Source organism: Arvicanthis niloticus, chromosome 18 (genome assembly GCF_011762505.2).
Source record: "Arvicanthis niloticus isolate mArvNil1 chromosome 18, mArvNil1.pat.X, whole genome shotgun sequence".
NCBI lineage: Eukaryota > Metazoa > Chordata > Mammalia > Rodentia > Muridae > Arvicanthis > Arvicanthis niloticus.
The window spans coordinates 40,162,892-40,189,853 of NC_047675.1; the positions used below are offsets into that span (position 1 = coordinate 40,162,892).

The following is a 26,962-nucleotide window of genomic DNA, read 5'->3' on the forward strand; positions in this document are numbered from 1 at the left end:
CAGAGAGGAGGAGGAGAATAGAGAGTAACAATAAAAATGGGCTGCCACTTGAGTTCATAGAAGCCAAGTTGAGAGTGGTAATCTTACTCTAAACCTATATGGAATCCTTAGAAGATTTTCAATAGATATGCTTTTTGACATTTTTATAAGATTTTATATGAGAGATGGTTGGAGGGGAGATGGGTACGGATATATTGGATCTGGTCAGTGTGAGATGCATTCCAGAAAACCCTTTCCAAGATCTCCCAGAGCAGCGAGAGAAAAGACTGTGTGTCCTGGTATTTCTACTTTATGGGATCTTCCTTCTTCCACCCTTTCAACTCCCTAACAGATAGGAGAGACAAAAGAATAAAGGGGAAAGGGAGCGATGATATCTTTAGACTACTTCCTTCTGATTAGGAGTGTCGAGTTCTGTGACCCAAGTTGATCTTGACCTTTGGATGTCTAATTTCTTCTTGTTGTTTCTTTGCATATGATGATACAACAAACTATAACCAACAGCAAACAACCCACAACCAACAACCCACTCTGCCTCTCAGGATCCTAGCATTTATATACCCTCTGAAAAGTTCCCAGAATTTCAAATGTCACACAATCACAGACACTATCTGCAGCTGGCAAAATCATGCCCCTGCTAGAGCATGAGGAAAATCATAGTCAGCTACTGTGGACAGTCTGAAGTAGTCCCATGTCCCATACCTGGTATTAAAATGAAAATATATTCTTCTAATGCTTACTTTTAAGAGAGAGAGAGAGAGAGAGAGAGAGAGAGAGAGAGAGAGAGAGAGAGAGAGAGCAAAATGCCAAAATTGTTGCTAGAACTGTGTTCACAAATTTGGGCTATATCCTGTTGTTGCCATCATTATGTTACTCTTGACAAGTCCTTTTTTATCCTTGAACCACAGATTTCTTCTGTAACATGAGTTCTATCCAGCATGTTTTCTTTAAGGTGTGGCAGACCAGATGTTTTTCTATTAGGTGAAGTAGAACAAATGCTGTGCCTGTAAACTGAGGTAGACCAGATGCTGCTTTTGTTAGGTGAGGAAAACCAGATGCTCTTTCTGTGTGGTGAGGTAGACCAGATACTACTCCTGTAAGGTGAGCAAGACCAAATGTTGCTTCTGTGTGTTAAGTTAGATGCTTCTTCTATAAAATGAAACAGTCAAGGTGTTTCTGTAAGGTATTACAGACAAGATATTTTGTCCATGAGGTATATTTAATACTTAATGAAAAATGAGGTAGACCAGATAATTTCTATAGTCCTGGTTGTCTTCATTAGTAGTCTGTGTGTTCTTTGGGAAGCTATCTTTAGCCCCGTGTGAAAATTGCTTTATGTATTGATCTCTTTACCAACATCCCTTCTACCTCTACTATAACCCCATTCTCTAAATTCTTAGAATTAGTAAGCTAATTAACAATCAGCATTAAGCATGCAATCCCTAGAGACTTTTTGACTTTTTGAATACAGGTTTTTATCACTTAGTTAGCTGTTCATTCCTTTTCCATGTATAATATAGCCACTATTCTTTCACTCAAAATATTGTGAAATTTTAATGGCCCATTTGGTGCAAAACATTTGAAGAATGCCTAGCACACTGTACATAAACATAAATTGCCTAATAAAACTGCAGTAAGTGCTATGATGTAAAACCACGGACATTCTCTGGGATCAAGGTACTCATGGCCTCTAGCTGTCAGGAGAGCTGATTGCTGCTGACTGCTGCCTTCCCTGAAAGAAATTGAGCTATATTGTAAAATGTTTTCTGCTCTGTTACCAAGGGCAACTTACATTGAATCACCAGTCTTCTTACCTCAGGAGAAACAACCCAGAAGGTATAGCTAGCACAATTTCAGAGCTCCTCTGGTAGCTGGCTAGAGCATGTCTCAAGCTTACCACAGTGTAGCTTCTCTCTCTCTGCCCAGTTCTGCTTTGTGCTCATCCTTTCACACATTCCTCAAGTCTCCCCTCACAGCCCTTTCCCAGGAACATGGACTACAAAACTTACGATGCTACTGTATCAGGCACCAAATGTGTGTGCCATACAAACTACCTGGCATACTAATACTAATCACAGACTCATTTAGATTTTACTTCGTGTCCCTAACTAAGAGTTCTGGTTTAGAATATTCAGAGGGTCTACAAATAAATAAAGAAATGCTAATCTATTGAATAAGTGAGTGGACCAAGAAGGTGATGAAATCTAAGCCATTTTGGTCTCCTCCAATGTATTAAATCAACAGCTTGATGAACCTCTTTGTCAACTTTCTGATAGAGGGTGCATCCCCGTACAACTACCAACCTCCAGATTTCACAAGAGAGAGTATGAAGTAGAATTTACTTCTCTACTGCCCAAGGACTGCCAGCAGTGGGTGTAAAGATCTGCTATGTAAATGAGCCAACAAGGTTGGAATACAAATGGGAAACCCTGCTGATGCTGGTGTTCTGTATGAGTATCTCTCTGTGCTTCCAAGACACTTATTACTGCTGCATACAGGGCCATTTGATTGGACAGTTAAGTTTTACATTCACATAGTGTAAGGTTTGAAGTTGGAGTTATCGCAAACCCAATTTAACCTGACAGAGGGAAACAAGTAAAACAAGCATGCATATATAATATATGCCTCTTTAAATCCATGCTGAAAAGTCTAACAAGAATATGTTCAGTACTACAGTCAAAAATAGCTAAGAGAATATTTTGTACCGGGCCCTTCACTGTCTATTTAGTATGTATTACCTGGGTTTTCTCATTTTACAAATGAGTAAGCTGATATTTAGAGAACTCAAGAAAGGCTATAAATCAGCAAATAGTAGAGCCAGAAATTGAACCTTCATATGCTAAGTATAGATCCCTAACCACTCTCCCCTGTTACAACATGAGTAAATATATTCATTACTAAATGGCATAGTTTTATAACTGTGATTGATCTCTAGTATTTTCTTCTTCTAGGCAAAACTGAATATGTGCTCTAAGATGAATACTATAGATGTGAGTGGGACTTAGTGATGCACAACTATACTCCACCAAGCAGTCAACCTTCTCCTTAGATACCCTGATCTCGGGAGTTGGGACAGATGTTTAGACCAGGAGAGGAAAACAGAGCTTTTTGTATAACTGGGAGAGCCTGAGAGCTGTTCATCTGGAGATGACCGGCCTGAGTTCACCCCAGGTTTGAAGAATCGTAGTGAAAAGGGAGCCCCTCCTCATGTAAGAACAAGTCTAAATTTCACTTTATTTCACATACATGGTGGCACCCATGTCTGGACCCAGCAAGTGAAGCTACCTAGGTTTTTCAAAATCAGGCTACTTTCTATTTTGCAAGGATAGTATAAAATATTGTCGGAGGCTGAACAAACCTACGAGTCCATTGGAATACATTCACACAAATGGATGCTTGCAGTGGAACACATCCTATACGAGGCCTTGTAGAGACAGAAATTGGAAGATATAGGCCTTGCATTGAGATGGATCCTGGATCTGTGGAGGACACCAATGAGGAAGTAAATATGTGGACATAGTATAAAGCTGCAGGGATAGAGCCAGTGGACGTATTCAGAGGAAAATGATTAATTGCTTGAAATGAGGATGGATAACATGCCAGGCATTCTTAAGGGTAAGCAAGAGTTTTCCAGTAACCAGCAATGGCACTGAAGCCACAGTGAGACCACAGGAGAGAGCAGTAAGCATTGGATATGGCCAAGGCTGAAAGGCAGATCCTGACAAATGAGAAAGCTGGCTGATGACACATCATGAGGGTCCTGACCCCCTCCTACCCCCTATAATGTAGGCCTTTTTATACTCCCAGCTCTATCAATAAGTTGTATTGAAAAATATCTTTGATGTTAAACTGATGGATAAATGGGTGTCAAAATAATACCAAATAGCACTTTTTCTGATATTCCTAGGTGGATTAGTTACTTTTCTTATTGGTGTGACCAAAGGCCAAACTAGAGACAACTTAAAGAAGGAGGGGCTTGTTTTGGTTCATGGTTTGAAGGCAGAGTTTGTCATCATGGAGAAGGCATAGGCAAAAGTATCTTTGAGGGTGTAGGGTATGAGATAGCTTGCTCACATCTCACTGAACTACGGTGGAAATCCTAAGTACTCCTCGTCCCCAGTGACAGTTTCTCCCACAAAGATATATCTTCTAAAGTCTCTACAGCCTCCCAAAATGGCATTATCAGCTAAAGACCAAGTGTTCAAACACATGAGTCCAGGGAGAACATTTCATAGCCAAAACATAACCCTAGGTAAATTGGTATATATAATATATATTTTAATGTATTTTTCTATGCCAAATTTTATACAAGCATGCTGCTATGGATTCTTTCTCTATCGTTTTACTTATGTTCTCAACAACTTCAGGAAGTATAGACTACGATGCGCTGACGTGTTTGAAATTTTAAAATACTAAAGCTTGACTAAAGTGAAGCCACATACTGAAATGCATAGGTAGCAAAGATGGAGATGAAATCCATCATTTGGGTGGGTCTTCTTCAAAGCCGGCCTTTTAAAACAGAAATGTAGGCCAGAAAAGAAGGAAGGAAACAGAAGGTCCAAGTTGAGCCATCTGCTCATGGCCTCTGACCACTCACCTATTTTTGGAGCATGGATTCAAGCTGTCTTTTCTGATAGTGTATAGGGTGGTGTTGGCCTCCAAGAAGACATTCAAGAGTGAAAGATCAGGAGAGAAGTATATCAATCTATTCAAGATGGAAGGCATGCACCAAGCTACCCCTGCTTTGAGGATAGGCACGGTACTTTCCTCCTCTCCAGAGCCCCCAACAGATGGCCAATCTATCTCCTACTAAATTGAGCAAATACAACTTCATCTGGTAATCTTTATCTCCCATGAAGCTGTGAGTTTTCCCACAGAAAGTTCTAGACCTTTCAGGGGATTATCTAACACTCACAAGGCAATAAGCCTGGATTTGAGGTGATTAGGAGACAGGTCCAGTCAGGAATGCATTAAGCAAGGCAAATATTTTAAGCCTCAAGAGCAGTGACTGAGAGAGCCCTGTTCTATGCCCATGGTGAGAGAGGGGCTGCACATTCAGTGCTAAGACTAGGACTGTCCGGATGGCCAGCCGAGTAGAGGTGGACCTTCCACTGTGTTACTCAGGGCTCTTTCCTTGCTTTTATCCCAGGGCCTGGACATCCTGGAGGAAAGGGAATAATGGGAGGACAAGTCTGCTTCTGCTTTCCTCTGACAAAAAGTTCATGCAGTGAGTTATAGACTTTACCCAGTGGATCTTTACTATTTACTCTGTGCTGGGCAGCATGTTAGGTCTCTGGAAGATAAATCAAGCTTTATCTTCAGGGACTGGCATGTAGCCAAATGGCAGGTAGATAGATAGATAGATAGATAGATAGATAGATAGATAGATAGATAGACAAATAGATATTTTTCTATGTATTAATATAATATTCATGAGTAATGAATATATGTGTATACACATACATGTGTATACACACACACAAACATCTTCAGATCTCTTCTGAACTTTATAAAGCTTTTAAACTCAAATTCCTACTGGTCTGGCTGCTGTACAGAAATATAAGACATAGCACTGGGGATATAGCTCAGTGGTAGAGAGTTTGCCTGGCATGCACAAGGTCCTTGGCTCTATCTCTGTCACCTCAGGAAAAGAATTCATTATTTAATTGATTAACTTAATGAACTATAATTTTTGGCAATGTCTCCTAAGAAACAATTTAAGAGAAGAGTTATTTATTTTTGATTGGTGCTTTTTGGAGGGTTCTATATGTAGTTGCTTGACACCATGTGCTTTCACAGAGCATTATGGGGAGTACATGATTAAAAAAAAAAAAAAAAAAAAAAAAGTTGTTCAAATCAAAGCAGACGAAGAAACAGAGGACAAGACCAGAAGTGGCTACTGATAATTTACCACCGAAGACCCATCTACCAGTAACCTAGTTCCTCCAGCAAGCCCCTACCTCCAAACATTTCCAAAACCTCTCAACATAGCACCACCAACTTGGAACCAAAGATTCCAACAATGAACCTTTGGAAGTCATTTCAGAATCATAACATAGCACATAACAGATATGGTTATGTGAAAAGCAGGGGAAAGGCACCTCACTGGCCTTAGGACACAGAAAACACTGGGACAGGCATTGCCCATGGCTTGGGGTCACTGGAACAGTCAGTTTGCTTTCAGAGCTGTAGACACAGAGGTATCACTGAGCCTGGCAGCAAACATACCCAGATCCCCATCCAGAGGTCGGCACAGACAGTCCCATCTTCTACCAGCAAATTCTGCAGCTTACTAAGCCCAAGGCCGATTACTGTTGTGCAATTTGGTGCTTGCTCAGGCTGAACTGAACGGGCTCTGAAGTAGGTGTGCCCAGGAGCACCCCTCAGCAAATGCCACATGAGAACTGGGGGATCAGTTCCTCTTGATGGGAGAATCATGACCCTGACTTTATATTTTGTATGACCTCTCAAAGGGTCCCCACTGGAGTGGAGTTGTGTTGTTTGCTATTTTCTGGACTTTCCCAGCTTGCTCGACTGAGTCCTTACTCCTGAGATTAATTTGAGATAACTATATGTGCCTATATCTTTATCTTACAATGCATTTGGAGGTGAGCCCAAGGTTTTGAATCCATCCTTTCATGATCAGCCAAAGGTCAAAACAATTATTCCTCTCTTTAATGCTTTCTATCAACTTCCCATCCCCAACCCTGCCTTCCTTGCTGGGAACATTCCAGCTCTGTAGACTGTCCTCTCTTATCTCATTCCTGACATACTGTGGACATTTCTTTTCTTTTTAAAATTTCTACTTAGTATTTTAAAATGTTGTTTTTGAGACATGGCCCTGCCCTTTGCCTTGCAAGTGCTAACACATATCTTCCACCCTTGACCTTCCACTTGGAAAATTCTATATCTCATTTAAAGGTCACCTCCTCCCAGAAGCCTTCCATTCCTCTGTTCATCTGCACACTCTACCTTGCCTTTCTAATGTTGCCTTCACCAGATTCCATTTTCACCCATCCACTTATATGTCTATCTATATACCCAGTCATCGACCTAGCCATCCATCCACTCAGCTATATAGCCATTCATATATCCATGTATTCACTTAATCTATCTACCCATCCATCTATCCATCCATCCACCACCCACCCACCCACTTACCCACCTAGATAATCCACACATCCTTATCTACTAACCCATCCACCCGCCAGCAGCTATGCATTGGCTGCCCTTGTGTGCTAGGCGAGAGTATTATGCAATTTCCCATCAGTCTCCCTGAGCTACATGACATCTCTGTGGTTCCAATGAGTAACACTATGTCCATAAGGAAGGGAATAGGTGGCAAGGTTTAGATTACATTAAACTGATGAACTTCACCTATTCTAATTGGACAACATCTGTGTGCTGATAATGAGCATTTTAATTACAAGACAGCGGATATATGAAGTATGTGGAATTAATAAATGAATATGTTATCATCAAAACACAGGCCATATGTGGACAGTTTCATTATTTGAAACAGCTTGTAAACCATTAAGCCAGTAACTGTATTTGATTTCCCACTACTGAAATATATTCTTCAAAGCAAAAATACCTCCTGGTGGGGCCCTACTTTAGTCCTCTGTAGACTAAAGAGATGGAAATTTTTGTTTTAATGCCCCAAATCCTCTCTGTAGAACTTCACTGCATCTTTTGAACACGGTGTCCTGCTGGTCAGGCTGCTGAATAAAAATATAGGGCATAGTGCTGGGATGTAGCTTGGTGAGTTTGCTGAGCACACCCAAGGCCCTGGGTCTATCCCAGACACTACAGAAAAAAAAATATTAACTAAAATTAGGTGAAATAATAGAAAACTTCAACAATGGGCAATCTCTCCTAAAGAAAGTAGAATCGAGAGGTTGGGAAGATGGCTCAATGGTTACATTCTTGCCGTGGAAGCATGGAGACTGGAGTACAGATGCCCAGAATGCACATTAAGGGTTGAGTTGGCATCTTAGCCCATATGTAATTCCATCCTTGGAAGATAATAAGACTATCCATGTCAGCAAGTTCTGGATTTGACTAAGAGGTACTACCTCAGTAAATATGGTAAAAGAGCAATTGAGAGGAATTTCAAACATCAACCTCAAGCCTCCATATACAAGGACCCATGAACACACACACACACACACACACACACACACACACACAGAGAGAGAGAGAGAGAGAGAGAGAGAGAGAGAGAGAGAGAGAGAGAAGAAAAAACCCACAGATAAGCATTCTTCATTCAAACATCAAGCACTTTCAGCCTGTCAAGTAATATACTGGATACAAATTATATGTTGTAGATAAAATAGGCTCTGTCTTTTGCAGGCACCAGAGGTCTCTTCACAAAGGTAGTCAGTTAAATATGGTTTAAAATAGTACACATTAAAATTCCAAGTAAGACGTGGATTTACTCAAAAAATTATAGTTTAGCCATTCAATAGAATCATCCTATTCAAAAAATGATGGTGTTAAGAATTTTTCATGATCCATCAAAATACAATGTAAGCTTAGCAATTAAAAAAAATACACCAAAGTTTATAGTGGTATTTATCACAGTTCCAGTTCTGTGGGTAAGCAAACACATTATCAGAAAACAAGAATGAAATAAGCCAAAGGGGCAGAGTGCTTATCTGTGACAAATGTCATTATAGTTGACAGGTTATTAGGGCCTTTTGAAGTTTTGGGATGTAGCTCTTTATAATGGCCACAAAAGTGTGTTGCTTTTGTAACTATGCTTTTTCTGCAAAGAGCTTAATTGAGGCCAGTGTAGATTGTCACCATGGCGCTATGGCACCTTTCATTCTTCATTGTTTGCACATAGCAGGAGAAATAACTCATATGCTCAGAGCTTCTGCTCTGCTGGACAATCCATGGCTTCCTGTGATGCCAATTGCTTTCTAGGAATGAAGGTCATATCAGAAACAGAGACTGCAGTCGTTCACATTTAGTTCTTCTGTTGGTTGTGATCTATGTGTATTGCAATGAGTGTGTGTGAGGATACAGGGGACCAGTGACAAACCCATCCCCCTTCCTTGAGTAACTTGGTGCTTCTAATAATGTTCATTGTCTTGTGTTTCCCCTGTGCTAAGTCAGTAGTATATTTGTGTGCTTTTTTGGAGGTGCTAAAGATCAAAGTCTGGGCTTGCACCTGTTAGTCAAGCTCTCAACCACTAAACTACACCCCCAGCCCCTAAACCCACACTCCCTTTTGACTTTATGCAACCAAGTACATTGTTCTGCCTGCCCATCAGAGAGTAGACAAGATTTGGTTTGAAAATGCAAGGTTGCCTGTGATGCAATATGCTGCAAATAAAAAAGAGCTCGTGGAAGCTGTTGGTTGCATGAGGAAGATCTGTCTTCTAGACTATGTCTCTCAGGTGTCTCTGCAAAAGGCCTAGTCTGGCTGGGAAGTAGCAGTTCTAAGTTGGTGATACCACCTACAATAAAGTCACACAACTTTTGGTGTCTCTATAGAGACATGAACTCATGCTACGCAAATGACATGCTCCCATATATGTCTTTAGAGTTACTCTGATCTTTCTGATCCATCCATGCTACCACAAATTCTATTACCCACATAAGACGGTTATGAACACAAAAATATCTACAACTGCTGATATTCCATTGTGCCTCATTTAAGAGAATTATCACCTTTCAGGACGTTATTTCCTGGACATGAGTCCATGGGAAGAGGTGAAGGTAAACAAGCTCTGGCCAGGAAACAGAAGGCCAGGATTTAGGATCGATGTTGGAACTGTATCAGTAATGGAGAGGATACAGCATGAACTAGCACGTGGCTTTGTGGGCCATGCTTCCTGGCAGCACAATTTATGGTGACGCTGTCTATGGAACACCACAAAGACCCTCTGAGATAGTAAGGTCATCTCAACCAAGAACCCACTACTGTGGGAAGCCATCAGCTCCCATCTTGTTGCCTTTGTTCCCATCCTGGATCCGTTACAGGAGGATGCTGAGTTGGGAAGTGCTTCCTCAGTAGGCCAAAGGTTGGACCCAATGACCCAAGAGCATTTTCAAGTTCCATGTCTTCCTGCCTGTGCTTCTTGGGCTTCACTGTGGGAGACAAGCCCAAGTGCCTGATCTACAAATCTTCTTGAAAAGATAGGATGGGATGAATTTTTCCTGTCAATATTGGTTGATGTGTTGAGACTTGTGGAGGACTCTCTCCTTCCCACCTACAGCTACCCTGAGAAGGGCACCATGACACTCATGTGCTCTGGCTGCTGCTGTGATTTGCCACCATGGCTAGTAAATATGATGGAGTATTTTTTTGGAGGTGCTCTGTCCCCAGAACAAGCTATTTAGTGTTCCTAGGACCTAGAAAGTCCTGCAGTGGAAAGCTGATGGCCAGTGTATGTCCACTGTATGGCTCATAAATATTTACTGATAAAACATGTACTGGATAAAGCATTGTGGGATGCTGGGGAGACAGAGACAGGAACAATGTTGCCTTAAAGAGATGGCAAAGAAGGAAAAAAAAAATGAAAGATTCATTGGTTCATCTGTTCCAAGTTTTGTGAATAGCTTCTATGTGCTAGTGCTTTGCTAAGGCTCTAGATTAATCACCCAAGACCATAGGAAAACACGGATATTTACATTAGTATTCATAACAGTCATAAAATTACACATGAAGTAGCAATAGGAATAATTTTACAGCAGGGGGTCGCCACAACATGAGGAACTACATTAAAGGGTCGTAGCATTAGGAAGGTTGAGACTCACTGCTCTTGAGAAAGAGGTGACTGAGGACATATCAAGGGGGCCATTGCTTAAGTAAGGGAGATAGTTTAGTAAACAATACTAAGAATGAAATAATTCTGCTCGTGATTTATTCACGAAGAATTTCAGTTAACTTTGAAAGTTTCTCCTTAAACTGAAGCACCAGAACAAAGAGCTTCGTAGACACTTGCGGCCCTGCAAAAGAGCCAGTCTGAAGATGAAGGCACAGTGGGATGAAGTGACTAAGTCTAAGCACCCCAGTGGGGAACCTTATCTGGATTCTGAACCACTGCACATCAGTTCCCTACAGGACTAACCGGTGAACTAGTCTGATCTGGGAGCCTCAGATGTCACCTCCAGCAGTGACAGGCCCCGACCTGCCCCATTCAGAACCTCAGCCTCAGGATTTGAAGTCACAGTAAAGAGTCCCAGTTGACTGATCTGCGAAGGCCAGCAGGATCAGAGCACCCGTCCGAGTTGGAAAAGTTTACGGGCAGGGCAGGAGCTTTCAGATGAAATGCTATATCACATCAGAAAGTGTTGAGACCAGTGTTGGGCTCCAGCTGGAGTCAGCCACTCTGGTTAATGAGATGCCTTCAGCAAGTGCAGACATTGAAAGCAGGGCAGAAGGCAGTTGCTGAGTGATAAAACCGCATCCCAAGAAAAAGCACTTGATCTCTGCCAGGTACCGTGGCAAGTTGGTTCACAAATACCTGTGCTTAGGGAGGAGATTCTGTGTAGACTGCAGCTCAAAGTGAGAGAGATAAGCATGTGTTTCCTCAGAGGTTCAGTACCTCTGTGTCTGGTTTGTTCATATGGTAGCCTGAAGGGGGAGGGGTGTTACAGCCCTCAACTGTATGAATATAGCCACCCATTCAGAGTAACCAGTACAAGTCCGTCGAGTAATATGCAATAGATCCACAGATCAGACTCCAAGTCTTACTGAGACTCTTCCTGATTGTCCACCCTTCTAAGTTCTTTCTCTTGACTCAATATCAGCCTGACACTATGACCCAATTTACCAGGACACTTGTAGTTTATATCTATTGAGCAAGGAAAATTAACAATAGCATCTCCCGCTTTCCCATTTCAACCATAAATTATATGGTGTACGTGGTCGCCTTGCTGGACTGTAATTAAATTTGGTTGGGGTTGAAATCAGTGCAATATATATATGTGGCTACAAACTGGGTACAAATTGTCATTTGGCTGCAAACAGGGACCTGGCATCCCTGCTATGCAAATGCAGCCATCCCAGAAATCTGTCCAGGTGCACCAGATGGAAGGCAGCCAGTCTGGAAGGGCTCTGACTCTCCGTGATTTAGAGTCCTGCAAGGGGACTTCGCCATCTGGTGGGCTGGCTGCTCCTTGGCCAGGATTCTAGCTACATGATTACTAGAGTCCAACCAGAGGCAAAGAGGCAACCTGTGAACTATGTATCTTCCTATGTCTGTGCATAAACTCCACAACCTGGAGAGTGTTGCTCACCAGAGACGCAAGACTTGGTGTGATGCCTATAAGGGCAGGTTAGTAGGGCTATCATGCGCAGTTGGGCAGACTATACGCTGCACAAGGACACCTACTTCATGAAGACAAGCAAAGAATATCCTCACTTCAGCTGCCCAGACTCACACCTCTGTAGGTACAGGGTCATCTTTCCAATTCACATAAAATTTGAGTAGGATATTGTTTCAGAGACAACAGTTATAAATGGAACCCATTCAACCTAGCTAATTGTGCTGCAATTGACAATTGTAGGTCCCAGAGTGCCTTAGAAAAAGCCATTTAACCTGGAATAACTGGACCCAAGATTGTTAAAAAGAATGAAGTCGTGCTTTGGATAAGAAGAATAAAAAGCCTGGAATTCACTGAGCTCCTGGTCTGAGCCAACTCCCGTGCTGCAGTAAACCTGTTTCCCCTCTCTGGGGTAGCCAGCACTTTCTCAAATGCACAGATGAGAACACTGAGGTGTGTGTGTGTGTGTGTGTGTGTGTGTGTGTGTGTGTGTGTGTGTGTGTCTGTGTGTCTGTGTGTCTGTGTGTGTGTGTGTGTGTGTCTGTGTCTGTGTGTGTGTGGGGGGGTCTGTGTGTGTGTGGGTGGGTCTGTGTGTGTGTGTGTGTGTGTGTGTGTGTGTGTGTGTGTCACATATGTAATCTCAGCACTCAGGAAGCTAAGGCAAGAGGATTGCTGTGAGTTCCAGGTCAGCCTGGATGATGGCGCAAGATCCTACCTCAAAAGGAACAAAAAGTAAAAAATAATAGGAAGGCAGAAGACCAATGAGTGAAGGGGGATTGGCAGGAGAAAAAGAACATCCTAATGTGGTGAGCACCCGGTAAGACTGAGGGAGCATGCTGACCCAGCACAAGATACTAACTCTTCCAGGGAATTCTGGGAAGCAGCCCAGAAGCAGTGTTTTGGGAAGACAATAGGGGAAAAGCCAAAAGCCAGTAGCTGTGGTTTGAATGTGAAAAGTTCCCTACTGGCTTAGGCATTAAACCCTTGGTCCCCAGCTAGTGACCCTGTTCCAGGAGGCTGTGAAACATTTGGAATGGAGCACATAGCTGGTGAAGGTGGATTGCTGAGAACAGGCTTAGGACTATTAGATCATGGTCATACGCTCAGTGCTGTTTGCATGTGCTGGTCTAGCATCCTGGGAAACCTGCTGCTCCATGCCCCCTGCCACTACAAACAGGGCTGTTCCAGCTGGCACGCCTTTGCCACCATGTAAGACTGTAGCCTCTGAGAGTGAGGTCTAAAATAAATCTACCCTTCTTCAAGCTCGTTGTCAGGAATTTGGTCTCAGACACAAGAAAGTAACTCATAATGATGCTTTGTGAGACACCTACTCTGGTTTGACCCTGTGTAAATCATAGCATAAAAGAAGTTACCTCCTTCGAACCACATTAGACCCTGTGAGTTAGCTATTATCATCTCTGATCTAAAAAGGAGCTCTGAGGCTCAGCTAGATTCCATGTACCTAAATTCAACCAGGCAGTAAGAGCCCAGGAATCAGCCAGGGAGTGAGAGTCCAGAAAGGACCCAGGAATTGGAGCCAAGAGCTTCATCTTTAAAAAAAAATTAATTAATTAATAAAATATTTTTAAAAACACAATATTTTCATCAATTCTGAGAATTTCACACATGCATGCATACAGTGCATTTTGACAGTAATCAGCTCCTAATCTTCCCCTGATTCCTTGCAGATCCACCCTCCAACTCTCCCCACTCCCAAAGTTGTTTCCTCTTTTTATTAATTTTTAATTTAGCTCACTGAGTCTGATTGTGTTGCCCATAGACTCTCTGATGTGGAGTTTTTCACTGGAGTGTGGTCAACCTACCAAGTACCACACTTACAAAGAAAACATTTTGACTCTCACACCCCAAGAAACCATCAACTGTCAAAAGCTCCCCAGTGGTTTATGACCCCCTCTAAAGTCCATCCTTTTCAAAATTTATTAATATATATATATATATTTGTAAAACGGTCTCACTATGTAGCCCCGAGTGACCTGAAATTTGCTATGTAGACCAGGCTGGCCTGTAAACCTACAGAGACCTACCTGCCTCTGACTTCCAAGTGTTGGAATTAAAGGCTTGTGTCAACACATCCAGTCCTTATCATATTTTCTTGATACAGAGTCTTATGTAGCCCAGACTTGCCTGAAGCTAGCTATTGAGCCAAGAATAGTCTTGAACTTCTGATCTTGCTGCCTTGAACTTTTGAGTGATAGAATTAAAGGCCTGTGCCCCAATTCTAGTTTCAAACAGTGCTGGGGATTGTACTTAGGTTTTTGTACCTGCTAGGAATGTACTCTAGCACCTGAGACACAATTAGCCCCTATTATAATTATAAATATGTATCCATTATAGAAACCAATGGATTTTGCGTTGATATAACCATACAGGTATATATGGCAGTTTGATCATAGGTACCCTCCCTTTAACCTCTCTTGTCTCCTTCCCCTGGAAGAGTAAGAGCTTCACCTTGCCAAGCTGCCTACCTCTGCATTGTCTCTTTGGTTTCATTGAAGGTCAATGGCAAAGAACCAAGAGCACTTGCCCGTGGCACTGCAGGGGCAGGGGGTAAATCCCATCACTTCCAGTTACACTCCTAAACCTGGTTCCAGTCCTGGCAGAACTACTTTGAGGCTGTGCAGTTGTCTTCTCTGAGCCTGTGTTCATGGTGGGGACCAAGGACAGGTTTGGAAGCATGAGATGGCAGCAAGCATCTGTCACAATGCTAGCCCCTTAAGAGAGTCTGCCTGTCTGTCTTTCTTTCTTTCTTTCTTTCTTTCTTTCTTTCTTTCTTTCTTTCCTTTTTTCTTTCTCTCTGTCTCTCTCTCTCCTTCTTTCTCTCTCTCCTTCTCACCCTCTCTCTTCCCCTGTCCTCTCTTTCCCCCTCTCTTCTCTCTCCCCTTCTCTCTTCCCCTCTCCCCTTTACCCCTCTCCCCTTCTCTCCTCTTTCTTCTCTCTCTCCCCCTCCCTTTCTCCCTCTTCCACTTTCTCTCCCTCTCTTCTTCTCCCCTTCCCCTTCCCCTTCCCTCTCCCTCCCCTCTCTCTTTATCTTTACTCCCTCTCCCTCTCTCTCTCCTCCCCCTTGTAGCCTACTGCAGCTCACATACCTACTGCTCCCCCATAGCAGCCTGGGCAGACAAAGAAGACAACAATGGTTTGAACCTTGCCTGTGGCTGTAGCTCTGAGACCTTGGTGTAGACTGTTCCCTGACTTCTCCGTGCTCCAGTTCTTTCATGTCTGTGAGGATGTGTAGTTGGTATGTGCACAGTGGGATTTGTGCTGAAGATGGAGAGAATTGACATTATAGAGCACATAGAAGCCTGGATGGCGCACAGCAGGCTGCAAAGTTCCCTCACCTTACCCTTTAACCTAGCACCTCAGGAAAGAGCTCAAAGCACTCTGGTTGAAGAAAAGTATATACTACTCCATTCCCTTCCCTGACTAGTTATATGTAACTAGGCTTACAGGACCCCTTTTCAGGAGGGAGTATTTCAATTCCGAGGAAATAACTGCAGGACTCTTACACTTGCAAATGGCTGATGAGTCAGAGCTCTTGGGAAACTCAGTGTACAGCTTCTGTGACTCCCACCCGGGTAGCTCAGAGATCAGGCAAAGGGTTGAGAGCTTCAGGCCCTGCTCTTGGTGCTAAGGACTTATTTCCTCTTTCTGTGTCTGTGTCACAGAAGCCTACATCAGTCTTGTCTTGACTGACAGGATCCCACACACTAGGCCTGTGGGTGGCTGTGATGTCAACCTCACTTAGGCAAAGAGGAAGCAGAGCGTGACAGGGCCATGATGGGACACATTAGAGGCTGGAAACTGTCATGAAGCAGTGGATGCTAGCACTGCTGCACATCAGACCCCCCCCCCCCCGGGAGCTTAGATAAGATACATTAAGAACCAAGTTTTATTTGGATTTTGAATAGAATCCTGCCATTCAGGTCTGTTGGGTTGACTTCTTACCTACATTCCATGGAGTAGATGTCACCTACTTAGGATTACCTGCATCCAGAGCTCTGTGCACCTGATTTCTCAAGAAGACTTGTTAAACTCAGACTGCAGCTCCCCATCTGGACAGTTCTCCTACCGAAGGTCTGTGTGGAGCCTGGGAATCTGCATTTCAAAGGGTCTCTAAAGGGGAGGGTGGATGGTACTAGTTTCCAGATGTATTCATTCATTTAACTGGTACTCATTCATATAACTAGTACTCATACATATAACTAGTACTCATACATATAACTAGTAGAAGAGAAAGGGTGAAAGGCTAACAGCACCTACCAAGCCTCTTTAAAAAAAAAAAAAAAAAAAAATGTGTCTACTGCTTTGGGGGAAAACTAAAAAGAATGAGACCCTGTTGTGTAAACTTCTAGAAGGTGTAAGAAAACATCTACTAGCCCAAATAGGGACCAGCTGACACATTCAAGTCTCCCTTGGTAAGCCAATGAGTTTATCTGACTTGCTCACAGGATTGCCAATGGTTCTAAAACACTACTGGAAAGCCCCAATTTAGGCTGGGTGATGGCTTCCTCCATAGCTCTGTGGCTGCCTAGTTTATATCAACTTGATACAAGCTGAAGTTATCAGAGAGGAGGGGACCTCAATTGAGAAAGTGCTTGGGTTGAGAAAGTGCAGGGTTGTTGGCAAGCCTGTGGGGTGTTTTCTTAGTTAGTGATTAATGGAAGAGGGCCCACCCAGACCATTATGAGTAATGACACCCCTGGGCCGATGGTCCTGAGTTTTATAAGAAAGCAAACTGAGCAAGCCACTGGGGAGCAACCCAGTAAGTGGCTCCTCTGTATGGTCTCTGCATCAGCTCCTGCCTTTAGGTCCCCACCCTGTTTGAGTTCCTGCCCTGACTTCTTTCAGTGATGGATTTATGGATGTGGAAGCATAATCCAAATAAATCCCTTCCCCCGCCCCCAACTTGCTCTTGGTCATTGGGTTTCATTATAGCAGTAGTGACCCAAACTAAGATACAGTGCAAATGGAGCCCCACTCCCTCCAGTTAGCCTTCCAACTTCTATATTCTCTGCCACTTAACAAGACCATGTGCATCCCGCCAAGAATCACATGGCAATGGGTTGTGGAAAGGAGTGGCTAGAATATCACGTGAGCATCTAAGGATGTTCCAGGCCCCCTCTGTCTACAAAGAAACATGACCAGGCCCAATCCTGAAGGTCTGTTTTAGCCACAGCTGCTCTGATAAAGATGGTAATAGCTGATACACTCCAAGAACAGCATTCCACAATAGATCCAAACTCATATCCTGAGCAGTTAAAAAAAAAAAAAAAAAAAAAAAGCATCATCCTAAATTCTTGCCTTTTCCCCTCTCCTTTACCTTGACAACGAACTTCTTGGCATTAAAATTCTCAGCACCCACCTGTTATAATTAGTGTCATGTTTAGGTCAACAGCTTTGCAACAACACAATAAAGAAAAAGAAAAAAAAATAATTTTTAGAGAACAGTGGGCAAGACTATAGAATACACCTTGCTGCTTTTAGTGGTGGGTCACATAGAGCAATCCCCAAGGTGGGATTTGAATATCATGTTCTTCCCAGAATGGAACAGACTGGATTGTTGAGCAGACACAGGACAACATCAATTGTGAAGTCCTCAACTTGAGAATTTATTTTGTCATACAAGAAAGGCTTAAGGATAGTGTGAATGTCCAGAGGCCAGGGCTTTGTGATGTAGTACACAGTACCTTTGCAAGTCTGTGCCTTTGTGCATTGATGAAAATGGAAAACACCAGCCTATGATTCTTTGGAATAAATGTCTTTCCTCTCCATTTCCTCAATGCATTTTCTCGGTGCACACACGAGTTCATTATGCTAAGTTTATTTTCCGATTCCCTGACCGCATTAATGGCCTGTGGTTTCCATAAGCTGTTTAAAAGTGAAAACACCCTTTAGAGGAGCTAAGCAGAAGTCTATTTTTGAAGTGAACTCAGAAGTGGTTATGACACCGATAGTAACTTCCTTTCCTGTTTTCTCCTTTTGCTTGGCTTTTGAGCGGTTTCAAGGGTTTTGAGCTGGTGGACTCAAGGCCACCAGCATACTTGGCCTTGAACTCATTCTGTATCCCGACAGGCCTTGAGCTTGCAATCTTCTTGCCCCTACTTCTCAAGTAGCTGGGATGGATGGCTTGTGCCCTCAGGTCTAGTTTGGCTTTCACTGTCTCAAAGAAACGTCTTCAGACAAACTTGCTGAGATTCAGTTGAAGAATGAGTTAGTGTGGGCTAAAAAAATCTTAAACTGGAACAACCTTAAAAGGCATCCATTTTAAAATTGATTGATGGGTTAATTAATGTGTGTCTATGTTCATGTATGTCTACATCTGTGCAGATACATGGGTTGGTGTGCCTATGCACAGGCCAGAAGGAGGTATCAGGTGGATATTCTCTATCCATCTTCACTTACTCTTTTGAGGCGTGGTCTTTGACTGAACCTGTGCCTATGTTTTCTTGAACGGGATGAAAGCCAGTTATCTCCAGTAATTCCTGTCTCCATCCCTTATAGAATCGAGATTACAAAAATGTCTTGAGCACCTGGCTTGCTATTTGGGTACTAAGTTCCAGTCTCCAGTCCTCATGAGTACACAGCCTGCACTCTTAATTGTTGAGCTATCTCTCCAGCCTCCTAAGTTCTCACTTTAAAATAGTGAAACCGTGACATGGAGAGATTAACAAGACCCCAGTCACATGACACATTAAGAACATATAACATGGTGGAAGGGGTGTTCTTTTTTTCTCTCTATCTAGTCTCCTTTGATGCACATACAACCCTCCTTAATGCACACCTCTTATTCTCTGAGTATGTACAGAAGCATAGTACACCATTGAGTCTTAAACCCATGACTTTCCTTGGAACTGGTTTAGGAATGCCACTGGTCTTTTAATGGTCCATTGACTCTACTCTTTCCTCCATTAAAATACATAATCCAAGATGAGAGGAGCCGTGTGTAACTCAGCTTTGCAATTTAGGGACCTTTCACAAAGGAGCCAGCATACAGCCATTACAGGCATATCTGCAGGATCGAATGAGTTAAGGACGTGGGGCACTGAACTATAAAGGGTGATGCAGAATCATCTTGATTAAGTGACAGGGAAGAGGATTCCAAGTAGTAGTGACTGTATAACCAAAGATCCTGTGGTGAGAGACATGGTAACCCTTGGGAAGAAGGGGGTAGTTTTCCTTAGGATCAAAGCCTAGTTCTAGTGAACTTCATGGTGAGAAATAGGACTGGGGAAATTGATGACATCTGCATTATAGAGTCTCCTGTGTGGTACCCATTCATGTTCCTGGGATAGTTGGGTCTCTGGTGCTGATCCTGAATCTCAGTGCTCTGATGAGATCATGGCTTCAATGCTCGCTTTTTAGAATTCCACTGAACTTCTTCCCATCTCCAAAACTATAGCTAAAGGCTGCTGCTTATTCATCACTCAGTATGGACCACACCACAGGTTAGTCCTACCGCTCCTCTAACCATTTGCTTACTGCTCCTGGCTTTTCTACAGCAGGATCTTGCCTTCCATTGCCTTTGTGTTTGTTATTCAGAGTCATGGAGACCTGAAACATTTCCTCATGATTGTCCCTGGACTTCCTCTTCTGTGTTTTGGGGTGCAATGGGAGGCTCCAGTAACCGTGTGACAATGGAATGACAGAAATAGAGCTAGAAACCTATTCACTCCTATACCCTGAGAGCCAGCTCTCAAGAGTAGACCAGTGAAACCTTTGCCATTGAGGCCAAGGACTACAGTGTCTCCAAGAATACAAGCTAGGTGCATCTAATCAATGACCCACAGGCTGAATGAATCTGAGGACAATTATGAATGCAGTCAAACACGTCTGTAGATGGTAGCATCATATTGTGATGCCAAAAGATTGAACTGCTAAAAAAAAAAAAAGGTCAGGTCCTGGGTCATCAGATTCCATGATCAGATGGACAGATGGAAAAACTACTTGCAGAGTAGGTGACCTTAGAGTCCGGACACATGGCTTTCTCATTCACAAGCCCAACACTCTGAATGCCCATTTTGAGGCTTAAATAGGAAACAAAAATTGCTTTAGAGACGTTTAAGGATTTAACAAAGCCTTTAGTGCCTGGCTCATGAAGGGACAAAAGGAAGCACAACTGCTATTACTGTTGCATTGTTAGCCATAGAGAAGGACAGAGATGCTTGGAACAGAATGCTCATGTCCCTAAGAGGGAAGGAGAGTCAATTAAAACAGGCATGTGCATAACTCCATTTATTGCTGCTGCCAGGAACATGGATTGTGTTGTTCATTTAATGCTGCGGGTCTGCAGGTAAATTGCAAAATCCTTTTTATTGAGAACTCATTCCATTCCCCACAAATGTTTATTGAGTCCCTGTGATTCCTAGGCTACCTGGGAAATGGAAGAATGAATGAGCTGCTGATCTTGCATTACCTGGGGAGCAAGAGAAAGCAGAGGACAGATTTCCTATAACTGTGAGGGGAAATGCTTAACTATAGAACACAGAGCGGTATTTACTTTTGAGAAAATCATTAAGATCGTATAGGAGTCTCTGATCATCTCAGTGAGTTGATGGGACGCTAAACGGCTACAAACAGCTCAAGCTCTGCTTTGTGACCATTCTTACTTACAAAATAATGTGTTATGCCATATTCATACTTACACAGTATACAGATATTATTAAAAGAATCCTGATTGTCTGTTGCTAATTAAATATTCTTTTTTAAGTTGTTAAGATTGGTCTTAAGTGTGTGTGTGTGTGTGCGTGTGCATGACAGTGCCCAAGGAGGCAAGAAGAGGAAGTCAACACACATTCTTACCTGCTCAACCATCTCTTCAATCCCTAAATGTTCTATATTATGTATTAATTATATGCAAATGTGTTTATGTATATAGCACTAACTATACAAATATATATATTATCAGTATATAGTTATACAGAATTCTAACTATGTAGTTTTATATATGTAATATATGTTACATACACATTTTTATGCATAATACTCAATGTTACGTTATACAGAGTCATGCCTGTATATTGATTTCAGTCAACAACAGATCTCATGTACAACCATAGTCCCCTAATATTACTACTCTGCCGTTTTAGGACTGTTTTGAGCTAGAATACCATGGTGAGAGCACGTGATAGAATAAAGCTACCCATATCATGATCAGTCATGAAGCAAGAGAGATGGAAGCCCAGGGTCCCAACATCCCCTTCAAAGGCCACCATTACTGACAATGACATGAAAACTCCCAAAAATCTCTACCCTCAAGGTAATACCACTTCTCAGCCACTCTGCAGCCTGAGAAATAAGCCTTGACCACACATGCCTTTGCCATATTTTTTAATTCAAATTATAGCAGGATTTTCACAGAAGTAGCCATCAAACTAAAGTGTGATCCTTACAATGGTCCCTAATCCAAAGCAGTGGCATCCTCAAATGAGGGGGGAAATTTGTACACAAGTAACCAGCACAGAGGGAAAATGAAGAGACAGAGGCAGTGGGTAGCCATCTGCAGGCCAAGGAGGGCAGCCTGGAGCAGAAATCTTCCTTGTAACCTAAGGGAGGAATCAACATCTTGATTTGGAAGGAGTTACAAAGTGCACAAAAAGAAGCTTCTATCATGAGATCCACCCGGTGTATCATGTCAGTCTTGCAGTGTTCCTCACAAAACTGATTTTAAAATCAGTCCATTTTCAAGGTGGTCATGACTTATGTTTTGGGGTCAGATGAATCTGATGTGTTGTCTGGGGGAATCCATCAGATGGAGACAGATGTCAATAGCATTGAACTAACAATGGGGGTTTGGAAAATAGTTGAATGAAAAAATGTCACATCTGCCCAAAGACAGGGAAGAAGGGGCTGCAGGGATGCTAAAGTTAATTGTAATCTCTTCCATCACTGTCAGGGTGTGCTCAAGCCATATCAAGTCAGAGACATAACCAAGGCTGACATGAGGTCAGGGAACTTGAAGGAGTCAGAGAATTTGCTGGCTGATGATATTTATGCTGATTTAGAAGACAGGGCCCTCATTGTCCTATGAAATCTGGAACAAAAAAATTAAATAAATACTAAAACCATATTTAGCATAGAGAACTGTGACCTGTGAAAAGTCTTAGGTGGATGTCCATGTTCTGAAATGTTGACCTACCAGAGATCATGCCATATCTGCTTCAGGCAGCAGATTAAAATTGCCTAGCTTACAAGGTCAAAATAAGTTAGCAGTCTAAAACAACAGAAAATGGAAACGAATGCAGTTGGGAAGTCTTTGGTTTGAGTCCCAGCCATGCCTCTGAAAAACTGAGAGGCCTGGGCCTTTCTCTCATCTGTCAGACAGTGTCGGGGAAGGAGACATGGGGTGATATTCCAACTCTGACATTCTAGGAATCTCTCCATCTTGCCTTTAATTGGGAAAGGTGGTAAGATAACATTTCCGTAAATTGACCTGCCAACTCGAGTTACCCACTGACATGAAGACATGAAAATAAGATGATAGGCAAAAACGGCTGTGGCAGATGACTGGTAGAAAAACCTCCCTCCTTCAAATGGTAAATGGGATGCTGGAGAGCAATGGCTGCATATATATATCCAGCAAATTGGGTTTTACTGGAAAGTTTCGAGATGCACACACTTATATAATTTTGTTCAATGTCTTAACTGTTGACCATATCGGTAGAGAAAACACAAATCACCCACCTCTCAACTGCATTTGTAATCCCCCCCACCCCCAGATCATTTACCATTTAAAACGCATGTTGACCTTTTCATTTGACTGGCCATCTTTAGCTCTGGATATAATAAGCCCCCAAGGGAGACAGATGATTAAGATTGAGTATGTAGTCAGACTCACATTTAGTCCCAGGTCCTTAGTCTGGTATAATACCTCATTTAACCCCTCCCTATGGGACACTGTTAGTCAGCCATATCTGCTCCACCCACAACATGGTGGCTGTGGCTTGCTGTGTGCTTCAGTCTAGCCATGGAACACACTTGACTCACGAGGACACACTAGACAAGTCAAGAGTTACTCCTATAGAAGCAGTTCTCTGTCAGTACAAGAAGGAAATTGGTTGGGTGGGCTCTTCATCATGGAGGTGTCAGAGAGACTGAGCTCGGGGGTATCCATGGCAGATAATTTGATAATAATCTGATAATACGTGCGCAGTCAGCTCTTTCTTTGGGGGATTTTGTTTCTCCTCAAGTGCTATACACTGTTGAACTGAGCCATTGGGTTGAATCATCTGGTTTTCTTTTGGATCTTTTCGTATGTAAGGAGAATGTGTGTGTGTGTGTGTGTGTGTGTGTGTGTGTGTGTGTTTACACTTATGTGTGTATGTAGGCTCATGTGCACATATGTGTTCTTTGTGGGGCATCCTGAGAACAATCTTACGTGTTGTTCCTTAGTTTCCCATTCATATTTCTTTTGAAAAAGTGTCTCTTATTGGCCCAGAACATGTTCAATTGGGTAGCATGGCTGTCCAGTATGAATTCTCCTGCCTCTACCTCCCCCAGCACTAAGGTTACACGCATGCTCCACCATGAGCAGCATTTTGCTTTTGTTTTTTTGTTTGTTTGTTTGTTTGTTTTTCTTTGCCGCCCCCCTCCCTTTTCTGAATGTAAATTCTGGGGATTAACCTCAGGTTCTTGGTTTTGCAAGCCAAGCACTTACAGGCTGTGCCATTTTGCTGACTCTGTGTTTGGGTCTTAATCCCATTAGTATCTAAGATTAGCTTACAAACAAAACATCTATATTCAAGTGATTGCTCAGAATCTGCTTCTTAGAGCCAAACTAAGACATTCTCCAGGATTGCTGTGGATCGGGTAGCATCACTGCTGAGATTTAGCCCAGCATGGTGAAATAATAGTTTAGAGCTGGGGTCCTCTGGCTCATGTTGACTTTTGCCCCACACAAGTTGTTTGCCAGCCAAGGCAAGTTTCTGTCCTTCAGGAGACATGGTAGAATGTCTGAACACATGTTTGGCTGTCACAGTTGATCTAAAGGCGTTCATTATCTCAAGAAGGTAGAAGCCAAGGGTGCTGATAAATATCCTACACTCTTAACTGTAAAAACATAAATCCAAGCTTAAAAAAATATGTCAACTATACCAAAGTTGAAAAATTCTACTTTCTGCCCAGCAAGACTGGCTATTAGATAAGATTTGCTGGCTTTATAAGTGTCTGTGAAAAGTCATCTTTTGTGCCATGTTCTTGACCCATGTTAGGTAGTACTCCTCTCAGAATGGTGGTGTTCAAGTGTGATGTGATTACCGTGTGTCATTTCCAGGGTCAAGCTGTGGCTCAGCTGTGTTCTACTGTCCCCAATGTGACCGTCTTTGGAACAGCCTCTACTTTCAAGCATGAAGCCATCAAAGATTCTGTGACCCACCTCTTTGACAGGAACGCTGACTATGTGCAAGAAGTAAAGAGGTAAGGGGGTGGCTATGCAAAGCAGGTGGCTGGCCCCCTGCTCTTCTCTTGAAGGTCATTAGCAGTTATTTAAAAAGGTGAATAATAGTGGGGCTGGAGAAAGAGAGATTGGGAGCTCTTTTTGTGAAAGAACAGTGTCTAACACCTCACGGATACTCACAACTGGTCTGTAACTCCAGGTCCTGGGTATCTGATGCTTGCTTCTGTTTTCCTTGGGCACTCATGTGCTGCAGATACATACATAGGATTAAAATAAATCTTTTTTTTTTTTTTTTTTTTTTTTTTTTTTTTTTTTTTTGGTTTTTCGAGACAGGGTTTCTCTGTATAGCCCTGGCTGTCCTGGAACTCACTCTGTAGACCAGGCTGGCCTCTGCCTCCCAAGTGCTGGGATTAAAGGCGTGCACCACCTCCGCCCGGCAAAATAAATCTTTAAAAGATGACCAGTGATGGTGATGGCGGTGAACGTATATTGAAGGCTTAGTGCTAGCTCTTAGCATGGTGCTTCACACGTGTTAGCTCACCAAGTGCTCTCAACCACCCTGTTATTAGCTCCAAGGAAGAAGCCAGTCCCACAACTTGCAGAATTAATGTGCTAGTGTTCTGCTACCTGCCACTACACTGGCTTGACACATGCAAATTTAATTCTCATTCATTCACATAGAAAGCTCAAAGTAGATGCTCAACTGTAAAGAGATTCTGGTACCCAGGCTCTTTATATTTTGGTTCTATCATCGTCCTGAGTCTTCTATTCTTTTGGTTCTACCTAGAAGATGGGAAATTAGCAATAGGCCATACATGGGAGGTTTTTAATCTATCAGTCCTAGGATAGATAAACATATCCTGCCCAAATTTGATGCTAATGTTTGAGTCCTTGGGCTCACTTCACTGGAAGCAAACTGAAAGCCATCACCTAGTAATATAAGCAGGCAGACCTGGCCTTCATGGAATAGTTAACAGTGGGGTTCATACCAGACCCTCTGGCTTGTGAACCCATGATTTCTCTGTAGAAAGGGTGACTTGGGTGACTTTCTAAAGAGTTGAGCCTGAGCCATAGTTACCTGTAGGAAGAGGGAGACCTGGAAGACAATGTATTAGAGATAAAAGTGTTACTACTGAGCAATGGGTCCAAAGGTTCAAAGGTCAAGAAAATAACAAAACTCAACAGGATGTAAGGCCAGGGTTATCTGACTATATAAACTAATTACAGTGTACCTGTGATCGAGAAGCTATCGATTATGGTCATGTGTGTCTACAAGAGAATTGCAGGGAGAACCCAAGTGATAGCACGTCTGCAGATAGAGTGTGTGTGTGTGTGTGTGTGTGTGTGTGTGTGTGTGTGTGTGTATGTGTGTTTTTCACTTGGATGCTGCCCAAGGTGAACTCAGTCTCTGCATTTCTAACTGAGAGCTGCTGAAGGAACCAGTGGTGGCCAGGAGCTGTTATTTTTCTCTTTTCATTGTCTAACACTAAATTATAAAGCTTAGAGGTAATTAGTCACCCAGCCAGCACCATGAAAAGGAAACTTTGTTTTTTGTTTTAACAAATCACAAATTAAGATAAAGAGGAACAAAGCTGATTGTTCAGGCAGAAATTTAGTCTGGATTTGTTTGTAGGAGGAGCTAAGGTGGGAGGAGTAGGGAGAGGAAGAGAAAAAGGAAGAGGAGGAGCTGGGGAGAGCAGAGATGTAGGAGCGATGGAGAGCTATGCAGGTATGGAAAGCAGTCACAGGTAACAACTTTTATTTAGGTTAGCTAATTGGGAAACAACTCTCTTTGTATGGGCATATTGTTATTGAGCATTGCTAAATTTATAAAGCCTTTGATTAATCTTTAAGCATTAGAGTCTCATTTTCTTACTGGGCCTGCATGGATGGCGGGATGGTTTGGGCAATGCCCAGCCTTGTGGAGACAGCGTGGAAGATTGGCAGAGCCATCTCCCATGCTGTCATCTCGTGGGTGGCAGGGCTGGTGTCTCTGGCTGTCCGTTTCTAGCTGTGGCGTGCACATGGCCTCTGGCCACAGAGCATGGCAGCTGAGCTAGGCAGAGCCGCCACAGCTTAGAAAGTCGGCTTGACCAGAGGCCATTTTAAATAATTACTACAACATTTGTTGTTGTTGTTGTTGTTGTTGTTGTTGTTGTTGTTGTTTTAAGTGGAGTACTTTTAGAAAGGAGATTTTTTTCAATGAGCAAAGGCTTCAGAGTTGTTGGATAAGGACGTGCCTAATTCATTCACATGCTTGTTATACAAGAGTGAGGA

The 26,962-nt window shown here is 42.6% G+C and overlaps 1 protein-coding gene across 1 annotated transcript in view; it reads left to right on the plus strand.

The window, feature by feature from the left end:
* Vat1l (vesicle amine transport 1 like) overlaps positions 1–26,962 on the plus strand; it is a 165,347-nt gene that overhangs the window by 47,914 nt on the left and 90,471 nt on the right. The window contains exon 4 of the mRNA XM_034522935.2: positions 24,563–24,705. Coding sequence (XP_034378826.1) covers positions 24,563–24,705 — 143 coding nt within the window. The remainder of the gene's footprint in view (positions 1–24,562; positions 24,706–26,962) is intronic.